At 47.5% G+C, this 23,145-nt stretch overlaps 1 protein-coding gene across 2 annotated transcripts in view; it reads left to right on the forward strand.

Moving 5' to 3' along the window:
• Positions 1-23,145, forward strand: part of KIAA0513 — a 57,736-nt gene that overhangs the window by 31,499 nt on the left and 3,092 nt on the right. The window contains exons 3-12 of one of the 2 annotated variants that reach the window (XM_081030832.1): positions 1,942-2,041; positions 2,920-2,993; positions 13,164-13,234; positions 14,183-14,390; positions 15,233-15,273; positions 15,767-15,845; positions 17,766-17,843; positions 19,091-19,117; positions 22,144-22,224; positions 22,739-22,833. In XM_081030832.1, coding sequence (XP_080886958.1) covers positions 1,942-2,041; positions 2,920-2,993; positions 13,164-13,234; positions 14,183-14,390; positions 15,233-15,273; positions 15,767-15,845; positions 17,766-17,843; positions 19,091-19,117; positions 22,144-22,224; positions 22,739-22,833 — 854 coding nt within the window. The remainder of the gene's footprint in view (positions 1-1,941; positions 2,042-2,919; positions 2,994-13,163; positions 13,235-14,182; positions 14,391-15,232; positions 15,274-15,766; positions 15,846-17,765; positions 17,844-19,090; positions 19,118-22,143; positions 22,225-22,738; positions 22,834-23,145) is intronic. The other variant, XM_081030833.1, reaches the window with a different exon arrangement.

Below are 23,145 nucleotides of genomic sequence, written 5' to 3' on the forward strand. Positions count from 1 at the left end.
ACTCCACTGACACCCTCACGGCATTGTTGCTGAATCCAAGACGATACTACTTTTACTTTCCCAGTATCTGAGCACTTCCAGGTTAGCTCCTGGTGGACATTCCACGTCACAGTCTCACTTGGCTAGAGGGCCGCGATGATTAGCTAACATTAAGTTTAGGGGCAATATAAGTAAGACAAGAAGGTTTCAGTGACCCTCCCTCCTTGTGATGCCATGGGCAGCTGAACCATAAGCAGCTGCTAAGAGGAGGACCCTTGCTCTCACCTCTTTCTGGTTTTTCTACTGTGGTCCTTGAAGGGGTAGGTAAGGAGCATTGGCAGTTGGAGCAGCAGGAAGAGGAAGTGGGAGTTAGCTTGCAGATGGAGGAGCAGAGAATCTGTGGATCGGCTTCTAGCTCTCCTACCCGCATGTGCTAATATCACAACCAGGCGCAAGGGAAGGCAAATAAACCCAAATTCATGGGTGTCCGGTGCTAACAGGTGGTCTTGCATCTTTCACAGAAAACACTCATGGTTCAAGGCCTTGCTGCTCAGAGTGTTGTCTGTGGACCCAAAGCATCAGCAGCAGTGGGAGCTTGTTAGAAATGCAGAGTCTCGGGCCCCATGCAGCCCCACTGCGCCTGAATCTGCTTTTAACAAGGTCTCCAAACTATTCACACACACATTACAATCTGAGGAGCTCTGGACGAAGGGGAAATTTTTCATTTTCATTAAAGCAGTAAGAATTTCTGCCTGTTGCCACTCTGCAGAGTATGTTATTTTCCATCACGATTTAAGGCCCTTGTTTGTAAACTGGCAAGGTGGGTGTCTACCCTTTTTAGGTGTGCCCTCAATTTTCTATGAAGTTAAAAAAAGGGGGGAAAAGTTTTCAATCCTAATCCAAATATTTGATGATCTAAAAATGCATTTATGTTTGGTGTTGAATGCATTCTAGGAGAGCAGTAGCTGTGGCTTCCTACTTATTTTGTTTGACTAACATGGAAATTAGTCAGCTTTCTCTGAGCATACCCAGTTAATGAAAAGGGGAGAGAGCCCAGAAACTTGCTAATTTGCCGGGAAAGCTGGTCTCTAATTGCCTCAGCCTGCCAGCCACGTGGAACGTGAACAATTAAGTCAGATGGGTTTTCAGGAGCACTCCAAAAATCACTGCAAATGGCTGGCAAATTCTCGTATTTCATCTGATGTTGGCATTTAGGGATCAATGAGTCCGAGATGTTTCCTACAGAACCTTAAATAAATGAAATATTGCATAAGCCAATTGGTCTTCAGGCCCTCTTTATTTTTGTTGTCATTAAATTTGGGGTAGAGTAGTAGCCCCCCACCAAGAGTGATCAGAAGTGGTTTGAAGTCAGTGAGCACTTTGTCCACTCTGGAGGGAGTGACCCCTGGGGTCCCTTGGTCTCCATCCCTCACTCGTAGAGCAGGACTGAGCAGATTGGCTTTTCACGAGCTCAGAGGAATAAGCAACCACTTCTGATTGGTGGGAGGCAGCGTCAGACCCATATGTCCAGCTGAGACTGAGCACATTAGGAATTTTTGAATTCAGCGGGACTATCCATGAAGACTTCAGAACCAAAGATGAGCTGGAGAACCAAGACCACAGGGTCGGGTTTGGTCACTCTGGTTTGCGCCAGGACCACACTGGACGTAGGAAGACACGGGGGAAGGAACGTGTACTGTAGAGCCAGGAAGTCTGGATTGAGCCCCCGTTTGCAGCTCCCCAGCTGCATTGGATCCTTTAACTTATCTCCTCATCTTTGGAATAGAAATAACACCATTTCCTCGCGGGGTTTCCCAGAGGGAGAGATGAGCTGATGTCGGTCAGGCTCTGTCCTTGGCTGGGGTGCAAAACTTAGGCGTTCTTCCCTGTCTTCTTCCCCCTACTATAACCTTTTTTGTTCCAGAGATTGAAAGTTGTTTTTTCCTCTGCTCTTTTTCTCAGGGAGGACTTGGACCAGGAGGAGAAAGCCAAATTTGGGGAGTGCTGCAGCAGTGAAAGTGGGAAAGGCCGGGAGTGGTTTGCTCGATACGTCAGTGCCCAGGTAAGGGCAAGTGACGGGGAGGAAACTGGGGGTGGGCTGCATCCTAATTGTCTCTCCAATTCCTCCCTCTGGAGAAAAGAGTCAAGGGAAATGACCCAAGAGAAAAAAGGAAAAAAAACCCACTTATCTAAAGATGTTCTTAAAAGGCATATTAAGGACAGTGGGAAGTGAGAAATAGCTAGCTCATTTGGATGCCCCACCAAATGGAATGAGGAATGGAAAGGAATGAGTGGGCAAACTGACCTGTCAACTACATGAAATTCCGTAAAGGTTAGTTTTTTAAAGGCAAGCGTGTGGGCTCCGTCCATGCCTGTTTTTATTAAATAACACTCCGTATTCAGTTTTTGTAAAGTAATGTATTCATGACAATGACAACCTTGTAAGTTCAGAAAGGAATTAAGTTTTGTAAATATCCAGTATGTTCTTTTTTTCCAATAATGTGGCTTAAGCTCTTAGTTCTTAAAATATTTTTATCACAAATAATTTATTCTTCAAAGGAAAATTAGAAAATGCAGATAAGCCAAAACAGAAAAACTACTCATAAATCTACCACCCAGAAATAGCCAGTGTTGTCATTTGGGGGTTTTGTCCCTTCGTGCTTTTCCGTGTGTGGGTGAGTGTGTGAAGTTCCTAGTTGTTAAACTCTCATAAGGAAATGCAGGAAACTGCCTGCCCGTGCTCTGCCAAGCGGTGGTCGGTGGAGTGCCAGGTGCCAGCTCTCTGCTGGGGTCCTGGTTTCTGTAGAGCAGGGGAGGCTGTTACGGGCCTGGGCTTGCATCCCAGCTGCGCTGAGCTTAGAAATGCTCAGCAGAGGACCACAGCCTCTCTGAGCTGCCACCTGGTCCACCCAATGACATGTCTGCCCTCTTCCTGAACAGCGCTGCAATTCCAAGTGTGTCTCCGAGCCCACCTTCTACCGCCTGGTGCAGTCTTTTGCTGTGGTCCTGTTCGAGTAAGTAATGCAGTTGCTCAAAGCTTTTGTCCTATGGAGCTTGCCCTCCCTCCCTGACCTGCCCCGAAGTAACCCAGGTGTTAGTAACAGCTGCACGAGTCATCCATTCAAAGTTGCTGTGACATCAGCAACTTTGGGCATCAGCTCCAAGGAGATGTGGTGACCAGCATCTCACCGGAGGGAGTCATTAGCAAGTGGTCCTACCTGGAAGTAGAGCTTAGAGGGCCGCAGCTGGGTGTGAGTAAATTCCTCCACTCAGAACCTCAGGACAGGCCTGTGATTATACATGTTGGCCTTTCCCTCCTCCAGCAGAGATCTGGAGTTTTCTTGATTTCCTGTTGTGAAGTACTTGAAACTGGGTAACCGCCCACTTAATGATATGATTGCATGACATAGCCTGCCATGAGGACGAATTGGGCACTGCTGGAGCCTTTTCTCACACAGGCATTTGTAGGCAGTGTGGGGTGGTGGGAGGGGCCTCCCTCGGCTTCTGTGTAGCTGTGGGAGGCCGGCCAGGAGCCTCATGGGGCTCTCCTGCTGAGACCCTGTGGCTCTAGCACTGCCAACCCCGCTTCAGACATCTCAGACTTGCATCAGAGCGGGTGACATACCCTCCAAATTATGAATCTAGGGGACGTGTCTCTGCTTGGAGGAAGCTGAGCAATGGCTCTAAATCCAGGTAGAGGGGGGCAGATCGTGGGTAAGAAAGGAAGGGGTACAGGGAAGCCCTGATCTGACAGTCACTCAGTGTGGCCTCAAAGCAGGTCCCTGTCCCGTGGCTTCTGCCATGGCCACCTCCCCCTGTCCCCATGTCCGTTTTGTCTTTCCCCTTCTTTTCCCAACATAAATGTAGCTCTTCTCTTCAATCTCAATTCTTCTGCGTCTTGGTGTCTCCTCACCTTTCTGTATTCCACCACGAACGTGGGGCATGGACTAGAGGAAAGTGACCAAAAGAGCAAAGAATCTGTGTTTGTCCTGCACTTACTCAGAATATCCCCGGTTCAGGATACACTCCCAAAGAGGGCAATCTGGGTGTGCCGCCCCCCCCCCCAGCTGGGAGCACATCAGGAGCTTGTGTAAAGCAGCCCCCAGGTTGTGTTGTATGCAGCATGCCCTCGGGCACTGAATACACTTAAACTACCAGACATTTACGTCTATAGGAATTTTCATGAACCCGTAGTGTGTGTTGATTGGGCCTGTCCCACATGGTAACATACTTATCTAATTCTCAAATTTTCTTTGATTTTTTTTCCTTAAATAAATAAAATTGGGGAAAAATTAAATTCAGTTTCTAACCCTGCCCAAACACAAAATCTTTCCATTGCTTTGTGAGCATATACTGGGGGTGCCAAAAAAATGTATACAAGTGGACACTTTGGTCAACATTGCTCAAGCAGTAGTTCACCGTAATCAGAAGTGTCTGGATGCTGATGGTAATCGCTTTGAGCACCTCTTGTAATTGCAGAATTCAAACGTGACTTGTATTCACCTTTTGTTATCGGTATATATTATTACAATTTTAATAGTTTTCCTTTCTTAAAATGTGTATACATGTTTTGTTTTTTGGCACCCTCTGTATATTTTTGTATGCTTGCAAAAAAAAATAACATTTTGAAATATTTATTAGTTTTTAAAATATATGAGTTTCATCATTTTTAGTTTATTAGTATCTTTAGTGTTTACTTTTACTTAGTCTTTTATGGTTTTATTAGTAGTTTAGTTCTTTAAATTTGTTAGATTATATTAAAATATAAACAAAAATGGCCCTAATCTACTATCTAGATCACTTCTGTTGATTTTTATTTTTAAGTAATATTTGTCCAAGGTTAAAAACTAAATATGAAAGAAAAGTACAAAAGAGAGCAGATACAAAGGTGTAGAAGCTGAAATGAAAAGGAAAGCCTTGTCACACACCCTCTTCTCTCACTTTGGATTCATCTCCCGATGAAAACCACTGTTAATAATGTACACATTAGCAAATAATTGTATTTTTTTTTAAAAGGCATTACATTTACACACAGTTCTGCATCTGTAATGGCTGTGTAGTATTCTAATATATCCATGTACCACAATTTATTCAACTCATGATCTGTTGGTGGTATTAGAAGAAGGTTATCCTTCTTCTTCTTCTTCTTCTTTTTTTTTTTTTTTTTTTTTTTTTTTTTTTTTAAATTTTATTGGGGTGACAATTGTTAGTAAATTTACATAGATTTCAGGTGTACAATTCTGTATTACATCGTCTATAAATCCCATTGTGTGTTCACCACCCAGAGTCAGTTCTCCTTCCATCACCATATATTTGATCCCCTTTACCCTCATCACCCACCCCCCACCCCCTTACCCTCTGGTAACCACTAAATTATTGTCTGTGTCTATGAGTTTTTGTTTCTCATTTGTTTGTCTTGTTCTTTTTGGTTTATATACCACATATCAGTGAAATCATAGGGTTCTCTGCTTTTTCTGTCTGACTTGTTTCACTTAGCATTATTCTCTCGAGATCCATCCATGTTGTCACAAATGTTCCTATATCATCTTTCCTTAACGCCGAATAGTATTCCATTGTGTATATGTACCACAACTTCTTTATCCATTCATCTATCGAAGGACATTTCGGTTGTTTCCATGTCTTGGCCACCGTAAACAAAGCTGCAATGAACATTGGCGTACACGTGTCTCTATAGAGAAATGCTTTTATATTTTTGGGGTAGATACCCAGGAGAGCGATTGCTGGGTCATATGGTAATTCTATTCGTAATTTCTTGAGGAACCTCCACACTGCCTTCCATAGCGGCTGCACCAGTCTGCATTCCCACCAACAGTGTATGAGAGTTCCTTTTTCTCCACAGCCTCTCCAACACTTGTTACTATTTGTTTTGTTGATGAAAGCCATTCTGACTGGGGTGAGGTGATATCTCATTGTGGTTTTCATTTGCATTTCTCTGATGATTAGCGATGTTGAGCATTTTTTCATATGTCTATTTGCCATTTGTATGTCCTCTTTGGAGAAATGTCTCTTCAGGTCCTCTGTCCATTTTTCAATTGGGTTGTTTGTTTTTTTGTTGTTGAGTTTCATGAGTTCCTTGTATATTTTGGATATTAGCCCCTTATCAGAGGAACTGTTTGCGAAAATCTTCTCCCATTCAGTTGGTTGCCTCATTATTTTGTCAATAGTTTCTTTTGCTGTGCAGAAGCTTTTCAGTTTCATATAATCCCATTTGTTTATTTTAGTTTTTACTTCCATTGCCTTTGGAGTCAAATTCATAAAATGCTCTTTGAACCCAAGGTCCATAAGTTTAGTACCTATGTTTTCTTCAATGCAGTTTATTGTGTCAGGTCTTATGCTTAAGTCTTTGATCCATTTTGAATTAATTTTGGTACATGGTGACAGATAGCAGTCCAGTTTCATTCTTTTGCATGTAGCTATCCAATTCTGCCAACACCATTTATTGAAGAGGCTGTCTTTCCTCCATTGTATGTTTTTAGCTTCTTTGTCAAAAATTATCTGTCCATATTTATGTGGTTTTATTTCTGGGTTCTCAATTCTATTCCATTGGTCTATGTGTCTGTTTTTCCGCCAATACCAAGCTGTTTTGATTATTGTAGCCCTGTAGTACAAGGAAAAATCAGGGAGTGTGATACCTCCAGTATTGTTCTTTTTTTTTAATATTGCTTTGGCTATTCGGGGTCTTTTGTGGTTCCAAACAAATCTGATGATTTTTTGTTCTGTTTCTTTAAAAAATGCCATTGGGATTTTAATGGGGATTGCATTAAATCTGTATATGGCTTTGGGTAATATGGCCATTTTAACTATGTTGATTCTTCCAATCCATGAGCACGGAATGTCTTTCCATTTCTTTGTGTCTTCTTCAATTTCTTTCAAAAATGTCTTATAGTTTTCAGCATATAAATCCTTCACATCTTTGGTTAAGTTTATTCCTAGGTATATTATTCTTTTTGCTGCAATTGCAAAAGGAATTGTTTTCTCTATCTCTTTTTCTGAGATTTCATTGTTGGTATATAGGAAAGCAATGGACTTTTGTACATTGATTTTGTAGCCAGCAACTTTACTATATTCATTGATTGTTTCTAATAGCTTTTTGGTGGAGTCTTTAGGGTTTTCTATGTATAGCATCATGTCATCTGCAAAGAGTGACAATTTAACTTCTTCATTCCCAATTTGGATGCCTTTTATTTCTTTCTCTTGCCTGATAGCTCTGGCGAGGACTTCCAACACTATGTTGAAAAGCAGAGGTGATAGGGGACAACCTTGTCGTGTTCCTGAACGTAGAGCAAAGGGCTTCAGCTTTTCACCATTAATTATGAGGTTAGCTGAGGGCTTGTCGTATATGGCCTTTATTATGTTGAGGTATTTTCCTTCCATACCAATTTTAGTAAGTGTTTTAATCATAAATGGATGTTGTATCTTATCAAATGCTTTTTCTGCATCAATTGATAGAATCATATGATTTTTGTCCTTTATTTTGTTTATGTGATGTATCACATTGATGGATTTGCGAATGTTGAACCATCCTTGTGCCCCGGGGATGAACCCCACTTGGTCGTGATGAATAATCTTTTTAATGCATTGTTGTATTCGATTTGCTAGAATTTTGTTTAGGATTTTAGCATCTGTATTCATCAGAGATATAGGTCTGTAGTTTTCTTTTTTTGTGTTGTCCTTACCAGGTTTTGGTATCAGGGTAATGTTGGCCTCATAGAATGAGTTAGGGAGTACTGACTCTTCTTCAATTTTTTGGAAGAGTTTGAGCAGGATTGGTATTAGATCCTCTTTGAAGGTTTGGTAGAATTCACTGGTGAAGCCATCTGGTCCAGGACTTTTGATTTTGGGAAGGTTTTTGATGACTGATTCAATTTCCTTACTGGTGATCGGCCTGTTAAGATTTTCCAGTTCTTCATGATTCAGCCTTGGAAGGCTATATGTTTCTAAGAACTTGTCCATTTCTTCTAAGTTATTAAATTTGGTGGCATATAGTCCTTCATAGTATTCTTGGATAATCCTTTGTATTTCTGTGGTGTCCGTGATAACTTCCCCTTTTTCATTTCTGATTTTGTTAATTAGTGTCTTCTCTCTTTTTATCTTAGTGAGTCTAGCCAAGGGTTTGTCGATTTTGTTAATCTTTTCAAAGAACCAGCTTTTTGTCACATTAATTTTTTCTATTGTCTTTTTGTTCTCTATTTCATTTAGTTCTGCTCTGATTTTTGTTATTTCCTTTCTTCTGCTGACCTTGGGTTTCGCTTGTTCTTCTTTTTCTAGTTTTTTAAGGTGTAACATGAGGTTATTTATTTGGGATTTTTCTTGTTTCTTGAGATAGGCCTGTAATGATATAAATTTCCCTCTTAAAACTGCTTTCGCGGCATCCCAAAAATTTTGGTAGGATGTATTTTCATTGTCATTTGTTTCTATGTATCTTTTGAGCTCTCCTCTAATTTCTTCTTTGACCCAGTCGTTCTTTAAAAGTATGTTGTTTAATCTCCATGTATTTGTGTTTTTTCCTGCTTTCTTTTTGCAGTTGATATCCAATTTCAAAGCTTTGTGATCAGAGAATATGCTTGGTATGATTTCAATCTTCTTAAATTTGCTGAGGCTGATTTTGTGTCCCAATATATGGTCTATCCTTGAGAATGTTCCATGTACACTAGAAAAGAATGTATAGTCTGATGTTTTAGGATGAAGTGCTCTATATATGTCAATTATGTCCAATTCATCTAATGTGTCATTTAGGGCTGCGATTTCGTTATTTATCTTCTGTTTGGATGATCTATCCATAGCTGTCAATGATGTATTTAAGTCCCCTAGTATAATTGTGTTTTGGTCAATTTCTCCCTTTAGTTCTGTTAGTAGTTGCTTGGTATATTTCGGTGCTCCCTTATTGGGGGCATAAATATTGATGACTGTTATGTCTTCTTGTTGTATAGTCCCCTTTACCATTATGAAGTGTCCATCTTTGTCTCTTGTTATCTTTTTCACCCTGAAGTCTGTTTCATCGGAAATCATTATGGCTACACCTGATTTTTTCTGGGTACCATTTGCTTGAAGTGTCAATTTCCACCCTTTCACTTTGAGTCTATGCTTGTCCTTGTAGCTGAGATGTGTCTCTTGTAGGCAGCATATGGTTGGGTTTAGTTTTTTGATCCAATCTGCTACTCTGTGTCTCTTTATTGGTGAGTTCAGTCCATTTACATTCAGGGTGATTATTGATATGTGAGGATTTCCTGTCATTCTGTCTTTAGTTTTCTGGTAAGGCTGTGTCTCCATTGTTTCTTTGCCTTTTTGTTGTTGTCTGTTATTTCTGTGTGGTAGTATTCTATGATGTTTCCCTCTGTTTCTTCTTTTATTACAGTATATATTTCAGATTTGGATGTTTTTTGAGTGGTTACCCTTGAGTTTATGTAAAAGAAAGTTTGATATTTAGAGTATTCCAGTTTCTTCAGTACGCTTACTTTCTCTATTCCCATATTCCAGTTCAGGCCTTTACGCTCCCCCTTTTTATGTTTCGGTTGCCACAAGTTGTCCCTGTTGATGGTGGTCTAATAGCCTCCTTTAGTATTTCTTGTAGTGCAGGTCGTGTATTAGAAAATTCCCTCAGCTTCTGGATGTCTGGAAAGATCTTTATTCCTCCTTCATATCTAAAGGAGATCTTTGCTGGATATATTATTCTTGGCTCATGATTTCTCTCTTTCAATAGTTTGAATATTTGGTTCCATTCCCTCCTAGCTTGTAGAGTTTCTGCTGAAAAATCTGAAGATAATCTAATGGGCTTTCCTTTGTAAGTTACCGTCTTCTTTTCCCTGGCTGCCTTGAGGATTCTTTCTTTGTCATTGATTTTAGACAGCTTCAATACAATGTGCCTTGGTGAAGGCCTGTTGGGATTGAGGTAATTAGGTGTTCTATTTGCTTCTTGGATTCGAGGATCCAGTTCTGTCCACAAGTTTGGGAAGTTCTCATCAACGATTTGTTTGAATATATTCTCTGTTCCCTTCCCTCTTTCTTCTCCTTCTGGTATGCCCATTATTCTTATATTGCTCTTTCTGATGGAGTCAGAAAGTTCTTGTAGAGTTCTTTCATTTCTTTTAAGTCTCAAGTCTCTTTCTTCTTCCCTCTGTGTAAATTCCAGGTTTCTATCTTCGATGTCACTGATTCTTTCCTCCATCTGGTCAACTCTACTACCTAAGCTGGATATTTTATTGTTAATTTCTTCTATTGAGTTCTTAATCTCCAGAAATTCTATTTGGTTCTTTTTCAAGATTTCAATTTCTTTTGTAAAATGCTCATGGTGTTCTTTGATTGTGTTTCTGAGTTCATTAAACTGCCTTTCTGTGTTTTCTTGCATCTCGTTCAGTTTTTTCAGAATTGCGATCTTGAATTCTCTGTCATTTAAATCACAAAGGTCCATATCTCTAAGTTCCTTTTCTGGAGACTTTTCACTTTCTTTCTGAGCTATCTTGTTGCCTTGGTTATTCATGGCAATCACTGATTTACTATTTCTCTTCCTAGACATCTACAGGAGTGTCTTCTGCAACAGGTTGATAGGTATGCGAAGAGCTTTTGGAGTTCCAAAGCTCTTTCTGCACCAGATTCAGAGCCCGTTTGTTTCAGCAGTTCTGTTTACTCCTGCAGGGATCCGCCCAGATAGGTGGGGCCAGGGGCGGGGTGAGTTGTGAGAGGTGGCCCAGAGCAATGGCGGCGACCACCACCACAGCCAGTCCTGCTTCCACAGCTCCCTCCCCTTTGCCGGAACTAGTTGAGCTGCGAATCTGTGTCTGCGGTCCACAGTTCTCAGAGCAGCAAATATTCTGTCCTTTGATCCGACACTGCTACTTTATCGCTTCTAGCACCGAGCAGGTGGGGGCGGGGCGAGCTCTGGGAGGGTAGGGAGGGGGCGGCTAGTCTCCGTGCCTAGGGCTTCCGTTCTCCGCTCGGCAGTGAGGGCTTAAACCACCGATTTCAGCCCTCTTCCCTCAATCTTTGCTCCGAGGTCTGCCGTGAGCGAGCGTTGGGTTCAGCGGTTTTGTATGCTGTCCCCTCAGCCCTGCGGAGCCCTAGCAGTCCGAGTCTTTTCCTCTCCCGCAGCGGCGGTAGTTCCGGGAGCAGCGGGCTCCGAGCACTGAGCTAGGTCTGTGTCCTGTGCCCGCGCGGCTCCGTCTCCGCACTTCTCCTCTCCCTCCTCCCCCGCTCGTGCGATTCACCCACCTGGAGGTGAATTCAGTAGTCGGCCTCTTCGTCTTGCCTGTCTGCTGTGCAAGGAGTCCTTTGTGGAGTTATTGTTGTCCGATTCGTTGTAAATTTCAGGGGAGCGTTACAGAGGCTCACCTCACGCCGCCATTTTTTTTCGTCCTTCTCCTTCTTTTTTTTTTTTAAAGGTTTTATTATTACTTTTTAAGATTTTATTGGGAAAGGGGAACAGAACTTTATTGGGGAACAGTGTGTACTTCCAGGACTTTTTTCCAAGTCAAGTTGTTGTCCTTTCAGTCTTAGTTGTGGAGGGCTCAGCTCAGCTCCAGGTCCAGTTGCCATTGCTAGTTGCAGGGGGTGGAGCCCACCATCCCTTGCGGGAGTCGGACTGGCAACCTTGTGGTTGAGAGGATGCGCTCCAACCAACAGCCGTCCAGGAGGCAGCTCAGCTCAAGGTGCTGTGTTCAATCTTAGTTGCAGGGGGCGCAGCCCACCATCCCTTGCAGGAGTCGAACCTAACCAGCAACCTTGTGGTTGAGAGCCCACTGGCCCATGTGGGAATCGAACCGACAGCCTTTGGAGTTAGGAGCACGGAGCTCCAACTGCCTGAGCCACTGGGCCGGTCCCTATCCTTCTTCTTTTTCTTCTCTGATTCACAGTGCTACTGTGGACACCACTGTAGCTTTTGTGACGATAACAGTACAAGCCTTCTTTTTGAAGATTTTCATTCTAGTTTTTTTTGAAAGATTTTATTGGGGAAGGGGAACAGGACTTTATTGGGGAACAGTGTGTACTTCCAGGCCTTTTTTCCAAGTCAAGTTGTCCTTTCAATCTTAGTTGTGGAGGGTGCCATTCAGCTTCAAGTTGTTGTCCTTTCAGTCTTAGTTGTGGAGGACGCAGCTCAGCTCCAGGTCCAGTTGCCGTTTTCTAGTTGCAGGGGACGCAGCCCACCATCCCTTATGGGAGTTGAACCGGCAACCTTGTGGTTGAGAGGACACGCTCCAACCAACTGAGCCATCCGGGAGCTCAGCGGCAGCTCAGCTCAAGGTGCCGTGTTCAATCTTAGTTGCAGGGGGCGCTGCCCACCATCCCTTGCGGGACTCGAGGAATTGAATCGGCAACCTTGTGGTTGAGAGCCCACTGGCCCATGTGGGAACTGAACCGGCAGCCTTCGGAGTTAGGAGCATGGAGCTCCAACTGCCTGAGCCACCGGGCCGGCCCTCATTCTGTTTTTTTTTTGTTTCTTTGTTTTCTAAGTTGAAGAGACTGTGGGTATCTCAGGATCGTGTTAGGTTGGTGCAAAAGTAATTGCAGTTTTTGCACTTATGTTTAACCTTTTAAACCCCAATTACTTTTGCACCAACCTAATATAGTAAGTAGGATATAACAGTCGATATAAGTCTTTACATGTATAGAACATTTTTTAGTGTGTGAAACATTCTGGTATAGAATCATTTGATTTTGAGCAAGTGACCTAGGGTGGGTAGGTGTACGCATTCCCAGCAATCCACATCTTCCCCTGCCCTCAAGTTGATTCCGATGGGGCTCAAGCCTGAGCACCATTGACTAGACTGTATCATCTAACTCACTGATTCCTGAGAAGCAGGGGCTGGAGGGCCACTGGCTTTGACCTGAGACCTGAGGCCCGACTTCCAGTCCTGGCTCTGCTCGTGGGTGCAGATGGACCTTCCTGGGCCTTGGTTGTTCGACCTTGAAAGTGAAGGAGGCCAGGCTGCCAGACATGAACTCCTTCCTGCCCAGAGTCAGACCCAGTCTTCGCCATGTGCCTGTGGGCAGTTCACGTAATTGAATCGAGGGGGATTATTCTTGTTGCTTCTCCTATGTAGCTAGCATCTGGGGAGTGAGCTATTAATGTAGACATGTTCGTAAAGTATTTTGGCCTCGTTGCATGAACTTGCAGTGAGAAAATCGGGTCGAACAACTCTTCAGCCAGTCAACCCTGCTCTTCATTTCAGGTGTCACCAGATGGATGACTTTGGGCCTGCCAAGAACCTCATGACCATGTGCTTCACTTACTACCACATCGGTAAGGCCCGGGGGAGTGGCTCACGTGGGGGGCAAGCTTGGAGCCCCAAGACGTGTCAGCTTCTAACAAGGCATCAGATGAGGATTTCTTCCTGATTAAGGCAAAGCTGAACGAGACTTCCAGGAAACAATGAAATCTGATGTTAGGAAGGGATGAGCAAGGAGTGAGATTCCTAGGACAGGAGGAGAAGACCCACGTGGGCTACATCGTGGTCGAGCTATTGACTGTCCGCAGTACAAAGCAAACCACCCTGCTGTTAGGCAGCGAGACGATAAACACATTCAGCAGGACGTTCCATGGTAGACACAGGACTTGCCGGATATGAGGACACCAGTTTTAGGTTTTAGCGAAACATAACACCTGGTTGGCTGTGGAAGGGAGCTAAGAGGAACGGTCTAGAACTTCGGCTGGAAAGCATTGAAAGCATTCCCAGGTATGGGCTGGAGGTGCCTTAGTGAAGAGTACGCATTGTTCTTTCTCTGAGGCTCTGACAGCTCTTCTGGCTCATTCCATTGGAACTTTCTGGTACATTGGAGCTTGAGGGCTTCTGTGTTAAACTGCTACAACAGTGTCATTCAGGCCACTGTAAGAAGGTTGCTGGGGGCCTGCCCGTGGAGTAGAGCTGGGTCAGGACAGTGCTGGCACCGGCCTCCCTTCCCACCCTCCCCCAGGACCCACGGGTTCGCTCCTCTGGTGTATGCCCATCCTCTGCACGTTGGCTTCCTCCTGTCCTTCTCCCAGCAGCCCATCCTCTCCACGTCCCCCTGTTCTGTTGGCAGTAGCTGGTCTGACAGCCTTAGCTCAGCCAGGCCGTTCATCAGTTGCAGATGGAGGCCTCCCCACCACCCCAGAGCAGCTCCACCAGTTAGCAGGGGTTCCTTTCCACCCTCTGTTGTTGCTCCCACACAGTCCGGTTCTTATCTCTGCTCTCTTTTCCCCCGTCTCTAGGTAAACCGCACCTGCTCCCCTCAGAATCCAAGGAGAAGCCCGCAGGGAGCATTGACTCCTACTTGAAATCCGCCAACAGCTGGTTAGCGGAGAAGAAGGACATTGCCGAGCGGCTGCTGAAGAACACTTCGGCCAAGACGGAGAACGTCAAGGGGTTCTTCGGGGGGCTGGAGACCAAGCTCAAGGCACCCCTGGTCAGGAAAAATGAGTAAGTGTCCCCTCGTGTGCATGCCGCTGTGTCTGTGCAGATGGGCAGGCACACAGGCATGACAACCCACAGAGGCCGATTGAGCCCAAAGGGATGAGGAGGCACTGGCCTGGTAATGGAAGAATCTGTCCACGCTTGGTGATCGGTGGGGGCCCCAGAGCCACTCCCGAGAAGCACAGCTGCTGGCCCAGCTTGACTCCTTGCCCACCCCCACCCCCCACCAAGTTTTCTAGGGTTTCCAAATGCCATTCCATTTGCTGACATGCAGGGATTTCCCCTGGGAGTCCATGTTTTCTAGAACGGATGAGGAGCATATGGAAATTATCAGTTGGCAGGAGGGAAATTACAAACCCTCCCTTCTCTTTTAACTGTGGCGAGAGCTTGTGTTAAAGGAACGAGGTCGACTCAGAAGAAACTACTGTCCCCAAGACAGCGGTCCTTCCACAGAAATTCAGGATCCTGATAACAGGCTCTCTCCAGGAGAGAGTGTAGGAGCTCAAATTTCCACAGAGAAAAGGGGGCGCATCAACAAGAGAGCCCTGGGCCCAGTGCCTGCGCCGGCTACCCTGGGGTCCTGGCCTTTACCTCCGATGGCTTGGTTACAACCGGGTGACTGGGCTTTATTCCTTTTCTGGTCCAGAGAAAATGGCATAGAGAAGCCTAAATTCTACTAGACCGGCAATTGACAAATGTAGCATTGGCTTAATAGAAATATTTTAGAGGAAACCATGTTAAATGTACACATTGCTTATGAGACTGAATCCCGTTTCAGAAATGTCAGGTGGTTTCTTTGAGAGAGTGTGGGGGGTCCTAGTGTCACAGCTGTGGTTTCTCTTCCCCAGGGAGGAAGAGAGCAAGCCCAAGGACAAGCAGCAGAAGACTGGTGAGTCCTCCCAGCCATCCAGTCCCAGTAACCCAGGTCTCCTCGGGGCTCTTAAACCAGGCCACTGAACTGGCAGCACCAGCAAGCAGGTCCATAACCGTCCTGGGGCTCCACGGGAGCATAAGGTGCTGCCGTGGGTGACCCTCTAGTTGCTCTCAGCTCCTGTCTGTTTTCTTACGGAATTTCCATGGAAGAGCCCCTTCTCTATGGAGAGGATGCAGGAACTAAGCTCCTCATCCCAGGGAGGTGAAGGGAAGTGTTTGCTGGGGGTGTGGGAACCTTTCAGGGATCCCTCCCTCAGAAGGGGTCCTCATCGCCAGGTGTGAGGAGCATCATTCCTGCCCAGGGGTGGGAGACAAGCTATCGTGCAATTTCAACTATGCATTTCTGTGGTCCCCAGGCAGAAGCAGTGGCTGCCGGGAGCGTCACCGTAGGGTGTGCCCACATGTGGGTGCACCCAGAGCCACACTCAGTCTTTCTCCCCTTCCTGCAGTGACTGTGTGCAGCCCAGAAGAGGAAAGGAAGGGAGAGAAGGTCTACCTGTACACGCACCTGAAGCAGCAGCCCATCTGGTAAGACCAACCTCGCAGCGGTGGGGCAGCACTCACCGCACTTGGTCTCCCACAGAAACCAAGGTCACTCACACCCACTAGGAAAGCCCAGATAGGACAGGTTAGCGATCGCCAGGGCTAGTGAGGATGTGGAGATGCTGAAACCCTCCTACACAGCTGGTGAGATTGTCATGTGCGGCAGCCACTTTGGAAGACATCCCGGCAGTTCCTCGGAAGGTGAAACGTAGAATTACCCTATGACATAGCACTTCTACTCTACGAATGTCCTCGAAAGACTTGGAAACGAATACTCCAGCAACAATGTGTGCACTTATCTTCATAATAGCGTTCCTCATAAGAGCCAAAAGGTGGGCACAACCCGAATGTCCATCTACGTGTGCATTTGATGGATGGATACACAAAAGGTGATATATTCCCACCGCGGAATATTATCCAACCATATCAAGGAACGAGGCACTGACGCGTGCTCCAGCATGGGTGGACCTGGAACACATTTCGCTAAGTGACAGAAGCCAGATCCAAAGACCACATAGCGTATGATTCCATTTATATAAAATGTTCAGAATAGCCAAATCCCTGGAGACAGAGTAGATTAGTGGTTGCCAGGGGCTGGGGGAAACGGGGAATGAGGAGTGACTGCTCGTGTACGGGGTTTCTTTATGGGGTGATGAGAATGTCTTGGAAGTAGTGGTGATGGTTGCACAACTCTGTGAATATGCTAAAAACCACTGAATTGCATACTTTACAAGAGAGAATGTTAGGGTTATGTGAATTATAGCCCCAAAAAGCTATTTTATTTACATGAAAGTAGTGGTGAAAGTGAGAGGCCAGTGGCCAGGGGGAATCTTACTCTGTGGATGTCCACTTGTGCAGCTATAATCCCTCCAGAGCCTCTCCATCATCATATTGTATTTAGTCATAGTAGGCTCTGGACTAGCCGCTGGAACCCAAAGGGAGTCAAATGTGCTCCTCCCTCAAAGATCACAGTCGAGCCCTGGGAGAACTTGGCTACAACAAAACCAGGGCCATGTGAGGAATGTGGCCAGGGAGGGCCGAGCTGGAGCTGTCCAGGAACCTCTGTGCAGAGGCGTCACCTGAGCTGGGCCAGGTACAAGCAGAAGAAAGCCGAAGGGAAAGCTGACCGGCCCCTGTCACTCCTATCCAGTGATTTTAGCTCAGCCCCACTGGGCCTTGATTTGGGGGCCGTCATATCATCTGCAACAGGACAACAAGCCTAAAGGGCCGGGTGATGACTGTTTTAGGCTTTGCAGGCATCCATCTAACTCTGTTATTAGACAATATGTAAGTGAATGGCGGGGCTGTGTTCCTATAAACCTTGATTGACACAAACAGGCAGTGGCTGGATTAGGCCCACCCACCAAATCGGTAGTTTGCTGACCCCTGATCTTTAAAAGGAATGTATCTTCCTGCATGTCCTTATAAACATGCTTGCTCTCTGCACGTGCCCTGTCCCTGCCAGGTTCCCGTTTATGTTCCTAGCACTTGCTCTAGAAAAGCAGGTCTCCCCGAACCCCTTGCTTTCTCTTGGGAGCCTCACTGGAAGATGGAGAAACAGGAAACGGCCTCCGTCTGCATCCCGCCTGTGGCAGCTTCAGCTTTGACCTGAAGAATCCAGGGTCACCCAGCTCCACCTCTCACCTTCCTGGCTGCACTTCAGCCATTAGGCTCTCTCCCCCAAGGAGAGATGAGCAGCTGCACTCAGCATGCTTGGCCAGGGACCCCAGGAGGCACCTGACTGAGGATAAAGGCCGGTGCTCCTTTTCTCAGCCCTACCTCCGTGGGGCGTTTAGAAGCTCATCCAGATGAGGCAGGAAGATCGGCTTCCTCATCCCTCAGGGGGCCGAGAGCTGCCTCTCCCACCTCGCTTGGAGAGAACTGACACGTGTCTCCGTCTCGCAGGCACACGCTGAGGTTCTGGAACGCGGCCTTTTTCGATGCTGTCCACTGTGAGAGGAGAAAGCGGTCCCCCACGACCAGGTAGGAGCAAAGTCTGGGCCTACTTTCTTCGGGAAAGAGGACCCGGGAGAACTTTCTCTTCCTGTTTCTGAAGAGGAGAGCAGAAGAACGGCTGAGTCCATGTGTCTGTGTTTCTCCTTCAACCCTGTCTGGCGCAGTGCCCTGCAAGCTGCCTGAAGGGTCCGGGGCGCACAGCTTCGTGGGGGGAGTGGGGGTCGTCAGCTTGCATGAACGCTTCCTGTCCTGGGGCTCTGGCATGACTTGACCTGACCCTCTGAGAAACGCAGACTCCCACTGAATGAAACCATCAGGACCCGCTCAAACCCACTCTCCCTATTCCCTGTGAGAAGTCAGAATCCTGAGCATGAACCACTGCCACAGGATCTTGGGGTGCAGGGCTGGCCACCACCCCCAGACTTTGCTCTAACATCCGGAGAAATGCAATTGCTGCTTTCAACTTACTCCTCTGGTCTGCAGCCTGAACAGACCTCTCCAGCTTCGCTGAGGGTGGCCTTGCCACTTCAGAAGACCCCTTTGGTGAAGCATTTCGCAGAGCACGTGGCGGCTGTGAGGGGCGGGCACTGACGCTGTGGGGCTGGCTCTCAGTTCTCTCTCTGGCCACAGCGAACTAAGGCCGCCTCCCGCGGCCACAGCGCCGGGCAGGACGAGAGCATCCCTCCCAGTCCTGGGCCCCCTTATTGGCCCCGCCAGTCCTGGGGCTGTGACGCCTCTGAACCTCTCCTCATTAACAAGATGGATCCCCTCGTCTCTAATACTGGGGAGACCCCTTCCTCCCTTGCAGGAGAGACAGCAGATCCTGCTGTTTAAGATTTCAGTCCACTAGCACGTGGGACAATCTTAGGTGAAATCTTTCTGGGGGGGGCAACTAAACCCTAGTGGGGGCACGATGGCCTGCCTATACCCCACAGCAATCTGCTGTGGCGGCATTTTCTGGGGGGGGGCAGAGGGTGCAGGTGGGGGGCACACTGACACTCTTCCCGAGGACTCAAGAGAGAGAACTCTATGCTCTGCCAGGAAACGAAAGGGAAGGAAATGCTTAGATGCTTGTAGGTGAATGGGGTTCCTCTTGTCGCTGAGCTCTCAAACGCCTAGGAGACAGATTGCTCTCGAATACCCTGTCGCTCTCTGTCCTTCTCCGTCTCTGCCGGTAATAACCCTCCTTCTTTCGCTTGTTCTCTTTTTCCATTCACATATCTTGCATGACTTTGACATGTTCCTCTGTTGACCTGTTTCTGCTGCCGCTCCAGAGGGGATGCTGGAGAGGAGAAGAAGAGGTGTGTGTCCACGTGACTTGGTTCATGTTACAGTGCTGGGGGGGTCCCTTCCAGGGCCACCTCAGGGCGGGGAGGGCACTCCTGGGAGGCAAGCCCAGCGCTGGGACAGGCTGGTGCCGGGTGAGAGCTTGCCAAGCACAGAGCACCCCAAAATAGACAGGAAGCAAATAAGGCACCCCGAGACCTCCCAGAAGGCCCAGTGGGAGTTCAGAGAGGACAGAGCAGTGAAGTCCAGAAAGTCGGCTCCAATTTTGAGGGAAACGAGCTTTCTGCCGGCCCCTTCCAGATAGACCTTGAAACCACACCCATGACTTCACTTGTGTCATGCTCGGAATCCCAGCTTGGAAGTCGTGGCTGGGTGCAGAGGGTCTGTCTGTCTGGTCACGTGCTCAGAGGTGTGCAGGGGCCTGTCAGACCCACAATAACAAATTTGAGGCGTCATGGAGAATGGACAGTGGCTGTCTCTTTCCCAGCCTGATGGGGAGCCTGTGTGTGAGGGGTCTGACTTGAATTGTTTGAACTTTGTATTTGTTAGATATCTTTTATAATATATTTTTAGAGTTCAAGACCTATTCAAACTATCGTTTCTGATACAGTGATTTTTTCCCCCCATGGAAATTTCCCAAAGCATGCTGTAATCAGTTATATATTTTTAATGCTTACTGTTTTATGAGAAATCTTGTTTCTTACGCAGCCTTATTATGGCTCTAAAAGGAGCTTTTAGGTACAACCGGTATCTCCTTTAATCGAAAGCCCCGGAGTTCCCACCATATCTCTGCTTGAGTGCGATTAACCAGCCTTCCCGGAGCAATGCTTCTTAGCACCACAGCCAGGCCCAAGAGGGTGGGAGCATTATGGTCCCCGAGCCGGCCGGTGCCGAGCTGGCGAGTGCAGGCCAGCCTCTGGGTCTCAGAGGCCTTCTCCGCGGAGCAGATGTGGTCTGACCACGCACATTTTGGACCTGCCCCGGGGACACCCAGACATGCCCCAGGCCTCACCTGGAAAGAGGAGCAAGGGTTGCTTCGAGACTGGGGGCAGGAAGGGTGGCTCTGAGTCCAGGTCAAGCTCATGCCACCAACATGATTTTCCCTCTTTGGTAAACTCTGCCGACCATGCCATTGGCGTCCTCTCTGTTCTCAGAGGCAGAGACGGCTCCATTGCAGAGGCTTCCCATTCTGCAGGCTGTGGGTCACGTCCCAATTCCCACTGCAGCAATGTAGACACATGTTCCACCCTTTGTGCAGTATTACACCTCAACTGGCATTGGCTGTTCGATTCAGTTTAGAGGAATTGATTTGATTATAAGCATCACCTGATCTGCTGATTGCTAATGACCTTCCACCTCTTTCTTCAGAGATCCCATTAAATGTCCCAGTTCTACTCCTAACCACAGAAAAGAGTCACCTCTTTGTCCGGGTCAGGAGGAATGGCGGTCAGGGCGGCTGTGCTGCATGATTCTAAGAGAGCCATTCCCATGCGTGATCTGGGCTTGTGCAGTCTGTAGCCTGCACAACTGTATACAGTGGGCCTGGTGGTGATGGGGGGACCTATGCCTGGACAATCCTAAGCGTGGCCATTGTGGGAAAGAGGATGGGAAGGGTTTAGCACAGTACCTGGAAGCATATTCTGGGTACCTTCATGGGTGTCCGGGCATCAGCATGAGGAGTCTGGAGCTGCAGGGCCCCTTGCCTCTGTCGGGCCCTTGATGGCTTCTCGCTGAGCTGTGGCAGCACCAGTGGCCTCCCTGAGCCAGGAGGATGGAGAGGTGAAGTGTTGATGTCCTTGGTTCTGTTTCTCTTCCTCTGGCTTCTCCATTAACCTGACCCCTCGTCCCTCATACTGCCTCTTCTCTGCCTTTTCTTTGGTCTTTCTCTTAACCTTGTTTTAATCAGATGCATCATCCAGAGTTTAAGTTTTAAGGGGCAGTAGGCTAAAACGAGCTTTTCCTCACCATCGGCATCTCCTGCAGGTATCACACTTCTCGGATAGACATGTCATGTTCTTTATCCTGGGGGACACCAGTGGTGGAACAGTGCAGGAGTGCGACAGTCCCCCGTCCCCCTGGGACAAAGATGCTCTGGCATGAGGGGAGGGAGAGACGTCTTTCATGGAGGGGCACTGAATTAGTATCACTGAGAAGAACTTCTGCTTTCCCAAATCTTGTGCTCACTAATATTCCTCCAGAGAGAACAGGCAGGCAGTTTCATTCTCCAGAGTTGCACCTGTGAAGCCACGCACACAGACCGAGTTCCTTTCTCATTGGGGCTTCGCACTTTGTGTGAGAGGCTTTGTGCTGTCTTCCTGGTGGGCACAGGTCACAGTTCCCTGTGGGGAAAACGGTGGGTCTGGTCCACGCACTCTGGGAGGGGCATGGAGAGTCAGCATCGTTTGTGAGGAAACCAAGTGGAAGAAGGTGACACTCGGCAGAGCCGAGGCTGCCTGACCAGACAGTGTGGGTAACAGAAGCCTTCCAGCCTCCCTGCTCCCTGGGCCTCCCGGCAGGAGAGCCTGTGGGCACTGCCTCCCACAGTGGGCCATCCCCTCACTGGCAGGGTAGAGCCCCCAAAGCTGGTGAGGCATGGAGACATAGCTCAAGTCTCGCCGGGGTCTGGATGCCCTCTCCCCACAGGAAGCGGCAGGCTCCTTTCCTCTGCGTGTCTCTCCACCTTAAACGGGGGCCATGACTTCCCATCCTTGAATGTAGAGAAAAACATGGGAGATGGCATTCTTGTATCCTAGAGAATGGACTAGGCAGCCACTAAGCACATGTCATCTCCGCTCAGTAGAAAGCACATGAGCTTTTGGATCTTCTCATCTCAGGAAGGATGATATAAATAAGTTTGTACTTCGTGCCCCTCAAGCAGAGTGTCAGAACTCTGGCAGACTTTGTGTAAAAGCAAAGTGAACATCAGGGAAGCTACCCTTGGGTGCCCCTGACCCCTGTAGGTCTGAGCGGGGGAGGGGTAAGTCGCTGGGCATGCAGTGGCACTCTGAACACCCTCTCCTGTCACCTCCTGTGCTTCCAGGGAGAAGTGGTGCCACATGACCCAGGAGGAGCGTGATGACAGCCTGAGGTTCAACGAGAACATTACCTTCGGGCAACTGGGGTAAGAGCGCTGGGGGCCCCTCAGGACCTAGAGAGAGTGGGACGCGTTGGGGGCCGAACCCGTGCCTCTCCCACCCCGAGTCATCCATGGAATGAAAGCAGGGCAGAGTGAGGTGCTGACACTGACACCCAGACTTGGGGAGGAGGGGACCGCTGGCTGAGGTAGATGCTTCTACCTGGGGGCTCCGTGAGGGGAGCGCCACGCCTCACGATGGCACACACCCGTGACACCATGTCAGTATAACTGTGTGGTCCTAAGCAGCTCAAAAGCGTAGGATTGATGACAGTTGGCCTGGATCCCAGTTCCTAATGCATCCTGTCAGCTCACCTGGTGGCGGGCAGTTTCGCAGGGAGTGTGGTTGTCTGGCTGAAGAAGGGAAGATTTGTTTTGACTTTTGTCTGACTATTCCAGGTGGCATGCATGTTGGGCCTCCAGGAGAGAAGGGCCTGGGTCCTGGGTCCCTCTCCCCAGGGAGGCAGGAGGGGTGCTAGCTCATGGGTGTTTTCCCCTCCAGCACGTTTACTCACAACATGCTGGCGTTTGGTCTGAGCAAGAAGCTGTGCAATGACTTCCTGAAGAAGCAGGCTGTGATCGGCAACCTGGACGAAGGTGAGGGATAGCCGGAGGTGGGAAGGAACACGCTTTTAGCAACAAACGCTCTGCAGACTGAGATTTCTCACCCTGCTGAGAGGATTGTTCCTATTTTAATGAGAAACATGATGGTAAACTACATGGTTGGGTCCCCCCTCCTGTTTCTGTCTACGTAAATGCACGGATGCTTCTCATTCCAGTTGGAAATCCGTTTCTGCTAGGCAGGGTTTGCCAGGGGCTAGGAGGAGCTCAGCAGGTCCAAATGTAAAGATGTAACGTGTTGCTTCGACTCTGAACTTGAAAATGGTCCAACTCTGGCCACAGGGTGCC

The sequence above is a fragment of the Rhinolophus hipposideros genome (genome assembly GCF_964194185.1).
Source record: "Rhinolophus hipposideros genome assembly, chromosome: 21".
Taxonomy (NCBI): domain Eukaryota; kingdom Metazoa; phylum Chordata; class Mammalia; order Chiroptera; family Rhinolophidae; genus Rhinolophus; species Rhinolophus hipposideros.